Raw genomic sequence first — 8,739 nt, forward strand, 5'->3', positions numbered from 1 at the left:
CCCGGGACACCTATATATTGAGGTCTGGTTATTTAGAGATGCTTTAGGAATGGGTCCTTTTGGCTTTGGAAGCCCATGTTTTGCTTGCTGTTCTTCCTCCTTGCTCAGCTCCTGGACAGTGTTGTTTGAGCCTTCCTTTCTTTTCCAGGTTATTCTCTACCAAGGGGGTCAGATCTTCGGTGGCGCACCCCAGTTCTATGGGCGAGTGGGTTTTGCTGTGACAATGCCAACCACCAGTGCCTCCATCTTCATCAACAACACTCAGCTATCGGATACTGGCACATACCAGTGTTTGGTCAACAATCTTCCCGACCGAGGTGTCAGGAATATTGGAGTCATTGGACTTACTGTCTTGGGTGTGTTTATTGGGATTACGGGGGAGAGGGGAGGAACAGGGACAAGGGGATCCTCTGTGCATGATAGTGCATCATAGCAGAGCAATACGGTAGTGTATGCACTGGAGCCCATGGACATCCTGTGGTGAGGGCTGGGCTGCCTTGTGGGTATTGTGGGAGTTTGTAGGGCACATAGCCTTCATATGCAGGTAGCATATAACGCAGTTTTAAACTATGGTGGAGAGAAGGCTTTTGTGGCAGCATTGTGATGTGAAGTTGCAAAGAAGCATGAATAAAGTACAAGGGCATCCTGGAGAGCTGAAGGGACCATAAGAGTTTTGCACATAGCAACAGAAGAAGAGAATGATTTTAGATCTTTGCTTCCTTTTCGTGAAAGCAATTAGTACTGGATGCTCTCTAGGATGTTAAATACTCCAGAGTGTGTGCCATTACAGGGATATGAAAGCAAAACCCCACCACAGCAAATTCTGTCTGCAGCTCTGTTAGCTCTCACCACCCTTGCTGTCTCAAACACAGAAATGTTCACTTTCTTTTTCTCTAGGGAGGGATCTAAGAGTACTGGGTCCTGTGAAAATCAGCAGTAGTCTGTAACCTTGATGGGCTGGAGGGTCAGGAATCTTTGTGAATTGTCATCCCCCAAACCTTAATGGGTTTTTGTCTGCTGCCTCCCTCTTGTCCCCTTCTCAGCTTATGCCAGTGTCCTTGTTTTCACCAGCAGCGCGTGTCCAGAAAGAGCCTGCACTCCACTGTTTGGTCATATTTCCTGATCTGCTGTCGCTTTCCCCTCTTCTCTCGCAGTTCCTCCTTCTGCCCCGCTTTGCAGAATCCAGGGGTCCCTGGACGTGGGCAGCGATATCACACTGACCTGCAGCTCGGAAGAAGGCATCCCCCGGCCTACATACCTCTGGGAGAAACTGGACAATGTTCCCAAGTTGCCCCCAACTGCCACACAAGGTGCTCGTTCTGTTGATTATCCTCTTATTTCCCAGGTGACAGCCTGGGCTTTCCTTTGTCTTAGCCGCCAGAGGTGGCATGGCTCATTGAGTGTCTGCCATCACTTGCATGGTCACCTTATTGGAACGAAGATTCCTAGAGTCCATGGTGGACTAGGTACCCTCCAGTGGCCCCTTAAATTTTCATGGGTTTTTTTGGTACAGAACTATGTTCCCCATTGAGGAACAAGGGTCTGGTCAAATAGGAGAGAGAGAACATGGTTGCCAGATGTTGGCATGTGGCTGGAGATTTCAGCTGCCGACTCACCTGCATTTTAAACCAAATGAAAGGCTCATAGATTGGAAACTTGGAGAAGGGAGCCAGAATCATCCCAGGAAAATACTGCCAGCTTCTCACACTGAGGTCACTGTTCTCCAATAATTTGCTGCCAGAGCTGCATTTCAGATGTGTGTAAAAGCAAGGCTCTGATCAGATCGGGTATTGCCCAACCCCAAGTCTCATCCATAAGATTTCTTAGCCTAGGTGTCCTGACCAAGTAGTGATAGCTGTACTTTTGCCCTTTATCTTGCTATATTTTAACAATACACAAGCATTTAAGTTTTACATGATTCAGGAATGAGGAAAATTGGCAGAGCAGGGGGTGAGGAGTCCCACGATGGGAGTGCAGGGGTTCTGCAGGGTGGGATTGAATTTAACAGGTAGATCTGGGTATAGGTAATTGCACATCTCTTCTTTCCTCCCTTTTCTCACACAATGCTGAGAGTCCCAAGCTTTCGTTTGCAGAAGTTCATCTATAAGAAGAAAAAGAAACATCTAGCGTAAGCTCCTTAAGGCCTAATCTTGCGTGTGTGTGTGCAAAATGCTTCCATCTCAAGGTTATTTCCTAATTTATTTCTCTCTTAAGAGTCTCACACCAAAATTCTCTATTTGCTGGCTTTGCCTTTTCATGGTTTTCATCAAGGGGGGGAGGGATTTAAATCCTTCTTTTCTCTCTGACTAGACCAAGTCCAGGGCACTGTCACTCTCCGAAATATCAGCACTGTGTCCTCAGGGCTTTACCAATGTGTGGCTTCAAATGCCATTGGAACCAGCACTTGCCTTCTGGACCTGCAAGTCATTGCACGTAAGTATTTTGCTAAGGGAGGCTTGGCCACCTGCTTCTGTCATGTGAGAGTAAAGTGTGTAACCATGTTTGCTGTGAGCCACCATGTGCCTCTCTATCAGAAGATCATTGTGCCCTGGAATGGGGATGTTGCCTTTCCCCCCTCCCAAGCCACGGTAGCTTCAAACGCTCATGGATGGCCACAGCCCAGCCCTGATTTCTTCTCCATTCTCTGTTCAATTGTCCCCACAGCCCACCCCCGGAGCATTGGCCTGATTGCGGGAGCGGTGGCTACAGGCGCCGTCGTGCTCGTTGTTTGCATTGTGTTGGTGGCCGTGGCACTGTTTTACTGGAAAAATAAACACAAAGAAGAAGAAGAGGAGGAGATTCCCAATGAGATAAGGTAAGGGCCAGGGAAAGCTGTTGGCAGGGGATCTTTGATCACCCAGCAAAAGCAGCAGCTGGTAGGAAGGCAACCAGAAATCTCACTCTTGCTAATCCTGAGTGTGTTCCCCTGGGCCAGGGGAAGACGTCCGTATCAGTCCAGAAAAAGGAGGGAGCAAATGAAGAATGGTAGCGACAGATTTTGTTTTCAGTATTGCCTTTATTGAGAGCTTTGGTTTGACATTGTTAGCTCCGTAGGAGAGTGACTTTGCACGTGATGGGGATCCTGACCTACAATACCAGACAGTGATAGCTGAAAAACTCCGGAGATACTCTGGAGATACAATCTTCTCTGGTGTTACAGCCACAGTGTTTCCGTCTGGTAGCCTCCTGCAGCTCCCCTGAGGATCAGCTTCCTTGGTTGTACAGGTACAGTCATACTGACTGCCTGCATAGTACCACTGGCTGTGACAGCCACTGGTTTTGCCCCCCTAGACATATGAGCGTGGGTCGTTTGCCTCAGCAGTAGGCACACGGAGCAATTAGTGTGCGCAGAGCTGGGTCCTGCAAAGAGGGATGAGCAAACGGGCCAAGGAGCAATGCTGGTTCACATTGGTGCTGTCCTTCACCTTGAATTGATGGTGTTGACCCCAGCAGGGTGTGGTGGTGCGGGATGTTGAGCAAGGGGGGCAGCATCCTCCATGTGCCCTCACACCCTCTCCTTCCCAGGGAGGACGACCTGCCACCCAAATGCTCCTCCACGGCAAAGACATTCCACGCCGACGCATCCTCGTCAGAGAACGACACCCTCACCTCCTCCAACACCTACAACAGCCGCTACTGGAACGACCCCAAAGCCAACCACGCCACAGACTCTTTCACCCGCTTCAGCAACAGCAACGATACCCACCAGCCTCCCTTCTCCCGCTCGGGGAGCACGAGCACCCGCCCCGTCTATGCCAACGGTGGCCACCCATCCCCGGCTCCCCCTAAGACGCTGGTGGTGACGGCTAGCACGGCGCCGTCCCCTCAGGAGGTGATCCGGAGCAATGGCTCGGTCAGCAGGAAGCCGCGGCCACCACACACCCGCTCCTACGCCGTCAGCCAGGCCACATTGGAGCGGATCGGGGCTGTCCCCGTCATGGTGCCCGCCCAGAGCCGGGCTGGCTCCCTTGTGTAGGGCCATGCCAGCGGCCAAGAGCCGAGCAAGGGGCCTCTCGTACCCGGTGGGGCGAAGAGACCGTACTCCTTCCTGAAAGGCGGCGAGGCAGCGGGGACACACACACGCGCCTCTCCCCCCTGCCCTCCCCTTTCGGGGCTGCTGCCAGCCGGTGGGACAGCCCCGGCTGTGCCGCATCTCCCCCGGCTGTTGGGGCTCCTTGCGCTGGTGGACACCACAGATGTGCCAAGGCCAGGGGAGCAGGGAGCTCGGGACGCGCTCCCAGCTGCTGGGCCCCGGCCGGGACGTGCGCCTGGTCCTGACCTTGGGAGGGACTTTTGCTTTTGTTTCCCGTTGGTTTTGTTGAGGGTCGATTCCATCCATTTGGGTCTTTCAGGGAGGTTTGGGGAGATACATATGTTTTTTTTTTTTCCATTGTTGTTGCTGTTTTATTTACAAGAGGACGACAGCCTGCATCGGGGCAGGGAGGGCTGAGCGGGGAGGGGTGCTGAGGTGGGGTATGCCTCAACATGGCGGCCCTGGCCTTCTCCCTGAGGCCCCAGCTCCGCTGCCGGACGAGGGAGGACAGTGCGCCAGGGCCGGGTGTGAAGAGGCACGGGCCAGGCTGGAAGGGCGAGACAGAAGCACAGCCACCAGCCTGGTCAAGGGGATGGCTAGGTGAGGGCACAGACTGGGGAGCGTTTGTCTTTATTTGTTGCAGTTCTTCCCCCACCCCAACACACGCGTGCACACACACACAGAGACACACACAGGTCCTCCTCAGACTGCGTGTTTTTCCTGCACTAGCTCAGGGTGCCACCAGAGCCCTGTTCATGACTGTGGAGGACACAGCCATCTAAGCATCTTTCCCCAAGATGCTCCATGCAGGGTGAGGGTGCATTGCTGCTGCTGCTGCTGCTGTAGGGCTCATGTCTTTTTTTTTGGGGGGTGTTGCTGGAGTTATTCAGGAGGCAGAGAGGAGCAGGGTGGCGTGGCAGAGCAGCAGGCAGGTCCAGAGGCATCTGCTGCCCCTGGGCTGCTCTGGTTTGGGACAAGTGGCTTCAAACCCCACAGCTTTGGTGTTTGTATGGTGGGTTTTCCTCATCGGGCTATCCAGGGCTGGCCGGCATGGCAGAGCACGTGTTGTGCTTGGGGCCCTCACACAGAGGCATCACAGTTTTCATTCCTGCTCTCCCACGCGCACAGACTTCCCAGACGCGGAAGCTGGCAGGATTCATTTCCAAATCTCTTTCCTTAGAGTGAAAGCAGGGGCTTAATGGAGGGGGTAACCCTGTGGAAGCCCATGTGCTCTCTCTCTGCCTCCCCTACTTCCCGCAATACCCCAGGGCCGGGTACTAGTGGCATCTGCCAGTGGCTCTGCCATCTCCTCGCAGCCAGAGAGGTGGTTGTGGCTGGCACTTATCCTTTTTCTATTGCAACTAAATAGCCTTAATCAAAGCCAAGAGTTGAAACCGCTGAAGGAACCTGGTGCCATTTGGAGGGCTGGACTGAGGGCTGGGACTTACCCTCCTAGAGAGCACTGGCTCAAAGGGGCCATGCCTGGATGGGTGTCTCAGCCCTCCTGCATAACAGCAACCCTTGCACATGTAAAGGCAGTGGTCACCTCCAAAAGTACCAGAGCCCTTCCAGGTCTACTCTTGGAAAAGCAATGTGGGGAGTCACAGGTGACTTTCCGTAGCTCTCACATTGGAAAAAGGGTCTGTTTAAGCCAACAGACTCTTCCTCATCCCCACTTTCCTTGTCCCGGCACGGCTTTATTTTCCTTAGCAGTGCACAAACCTTGGGCAGGGCCTTCTGCCTGAGCGGTACCTTTCAAATGCAAGCACAGACTCTGAGGAAGAGAGGGAAGAGGTGAGGGCTGGGTTCCCACATAGACACACTGGCTTTTTGGGAGGCTGGGGGCTCCCAGGCAGCACTAGGTTTGCAGCTTGGCTGAGATTTTGTGCCTTCTTTGCTTAAAATAAAAAAGAAAAGAAAAAGGAGAAAAAAAATCCAGCCTCCCTTCCTTCCCCTTCCTATACAAGTCCATACAGAATGGGTGCAAACCCCTGCGGCCGTGCAGGCAGGCAGTTGCTCTGTGTGTGTGTACACACGTTTCACCAGAGCAGTCCTCTTTCCTGCCTGTCTGCTCACTTTGCTGATGGGTGGTAGGATTGACAGGGGGAAGAAGAGTGGCTTTAGAAACCCTAATGTGAGAGGAAAAAAAAAAAACAATCAAAGAAAAGCCCAGACACATTCTTTGTGCTTTTATAACAACCCCTGTGCAACATTTGCAGGAACACTGCCCTCAGCAGGTCCCCTCCTCTACTGGGAAGGCTCTTCTGGTTCCTACCCTCCATGAGACTGTTTGCTCCTCTTTCTTTGTTCTTTCTAATTGTCTAAAATTCAATAAAACTTTATTCATATAAAAAAAGAACTTCTTACTGCCTGCTGCTGCTTTTTTTTACCCCCCTACCTAATTGTGTAATTACAATGAATTTGGCTGTTAATACTCATCCTTGATATGACTGGCAGTAAGCAGCGACCGTGCAACCAAGACCTGCATGTTATTAGGCCAGCCAGTTTGGTAGTGAACCCTGGTACTATAGCCTTGTTTTTCTCATTCATAATAGTCTGACATCTTGCCCTTGAAGGTACAATTTCCCTGGCTTGCAAGGTCTCTACTTCTCTAGACAAAGGTGAGTTTTATTTTCTGTCATTTGGCATGGGAGATCCTTTGCTGCTTTGAGTGATGTGGGAAAATGTTTTTTAAAATTGCCTAACTTTGCTCATGTGTTGGTTTTCCAGTCTGAAACATGGCATGTTCAACCCAGATCCAAAATCTAAGACAGTCACCAGGAAGATCCTCACTGACTTTCTTGGGTGTCTGAATAAGTTTGATGGGGGAAGTTAACAAAAGTGCTGATCCCCGTAGACAGAGCATGGGAAATTTCAGTGTCAGAGCATTCACACTTCCAGGGCATAAGGGGACTGAGAAGAACACACTTAGTCTGTATCAACAACTGCTAGCAGAAGGTTATTATTAGTTAGGGCAACCTGATGTTTTGCCAAAGTTTTTGCATTTTTCTCTCTGTGATTCATTTTCCCTATTTCTTCTCTAAAATCCCCCAGATATTCTGAGAATGATTATTAAAACCAGAAACCTACAGATCCAACAGCAGTGGTAATTCAGCACTGCTGCACATGCATCGTCTTCTCATTCCATGGTATTTTTCAACAGCTAGTTTAAAATACTCCTGTAAATGTGTTTTCAGCTATAGGCCTTACAGTAAATGAGATCACTGCATTGCCATTTTCGGAAAGCTGCCGTAGGAATCTTAATGTTTGCATTTTTCATCTTTTGATTGTGCAACCTTGATGTGACATTAATAGCATCTTTGCATTTTGTTCCCATGATAGCCCTGTCAGTATTCTGCTATACTATCCATTCCTTGCCACTGGCTTGCCCCTTATGTCATTCTTCTGCCATGTCTCTGTCTATTATCTAGAGCAGAATTTCCTAAGATACAGGATAGTTTGCTAGGTTTGTGTAGCACCTAGTATGCTGGAGTTTTAGCCTGTAAATTCTACCTAGAGAGGTATTGCTGCAATAGAAAATATCTAGCCAAAAATAATACCATTTAGAGGTTTTGACAGAGCTCCAGAGTGACTATCATTAAAAAGCAAACAAAGGTTCAAGCTATTATAGTTTTAAGTGGAAGTCACTACTGAAATGCTTGAGTTTGCTGACAGCCTTCAACCCCAGCTGTGTGGTAGGGATTGTCCACAGCAATGGGTGCCATGGATGTTACTTACATGTCAGTACCTATCAGTTATATCACCTTCCACCAAAGGATATCAGAAGAAAACTTGTTCTAGCACAAGGATTAACTGTACATTTGAGTGCTGAGACAGAGAAATAACCATGAGAGGATGCTTTGCACTTTAGAAGTGGACTTCTTTTTAGAGGTTGGTGTAGATGGCAGCTCAGTTTAAAACATTGGGGAAATCTCGTCTGTAGACTACCAGGAGATTTTTTTAACTTACACAGCTTTTGGACTTGGATCTGCTGATTCATCTGAACTAAAAAAAAATAAAATTACCCAGATGCATGCACTTTAGCAAACTCTTGCCAGAACACAGATGAGTTTCCAGCAGAAGCCAGTCTACCAGATGGTGTCCTGCCCAAGACTGCCTGGCTTCCCCATGAGGACCTGGGATGCGCAGGAGATCAATCCTCCTTATATCATGGTTTAGGTCCTCATGAAGAATACCTCAAATCAGGGTAGCCTCAGATGACACCCAGGACTGAGGTAACTGTGTGATCGATTTGGTACTGGGCAGAGGAAATCAAACTGAAATTTTTTGATCCCCCCAAAAGGAAAGTGAATTTTCATGATAAATTTCTGGTTTCATCAAACACATTGGTAAGTTTTTGCAGGTTACTGGATTTCTCTTGGAAGCAACATTTTGCATCCCAGCTTCATCTGCTTTAAGCACGTAAGTGCCTTTCTGTGTCTGCACTCTAACTGGGATCTTCCGAGCCACGGCACTGCTGGTTTGTGAGCAAATGGATGAGTCTGTGCATATGTGTGCCAACACCAAGTGTACCCAAAACGGTTCAGCAGATTCTGTTAAGAGGGTCTTGAACATTTCTAAGACAGAGGGCAGGGAAAACCGAGGAAGCAGACTCCTTTCACCTGTTGACTTCAGAGCAAACCCAACAAGCCCTCCTATTAAAGGGAGGCTCTGTTAAAGGGAGGCCTGGAGCAGAGCTGTTGCGA

General features: G+C 49.6%; 1 protein-coding gene across 2 annotated transcripts in view; it reads left to right on the forward strand.

The window, feature by feature from the left end:
- Positions 1-6,418, forward strand: part of IGSF11 (immunoglobulin superfamily member 11) — a 108,635-nt gene extending 102,217 nt beyond the window's left edge. For both annotated transcript variants that reach the window (XM_075166878.1, XM_075166889.1), the window contains exons 3-7: positions 149-356; positions 1,155-1,310; positions 2,311-2,433; positions 2,665-2,815; positions 3,526-6,418. In XM_075166878.1, the coding sequence (XP_075022979.1) occupies positions 149-356; positions 1,155-1,310; positions 2,311-2,433; positions 2,665-2,815; positions 3,526-3,976 (1,089 nt within the window). In that variant the 3' untranslated portion in view covers positions 3,977-6,418. The remainder of the gene's footprint in view (positions 1-148; positions 357-1,154; positions 1,311-2,310; positions 2,434-2,664; positions 2,816-3,525) is intronic.
- Positions 6,419-8,739: the final 2,321 nt, after the last annotated feature.

This window comes from Calonectris borealis, chromosome 1 (genome assembly GCF_964195595.1).
Source record: "Calonectris borealis chromosome 1, bCalBor7.hap1.2, whole genome shotgun sequence".
Classification (NCBI taxonomy): domain Eukaryota; kingdom Metazoa; phylum Chordata; class Aves; order Procellariiformes; family Procellariidae; genus Calonectris; species Calonectris borealis.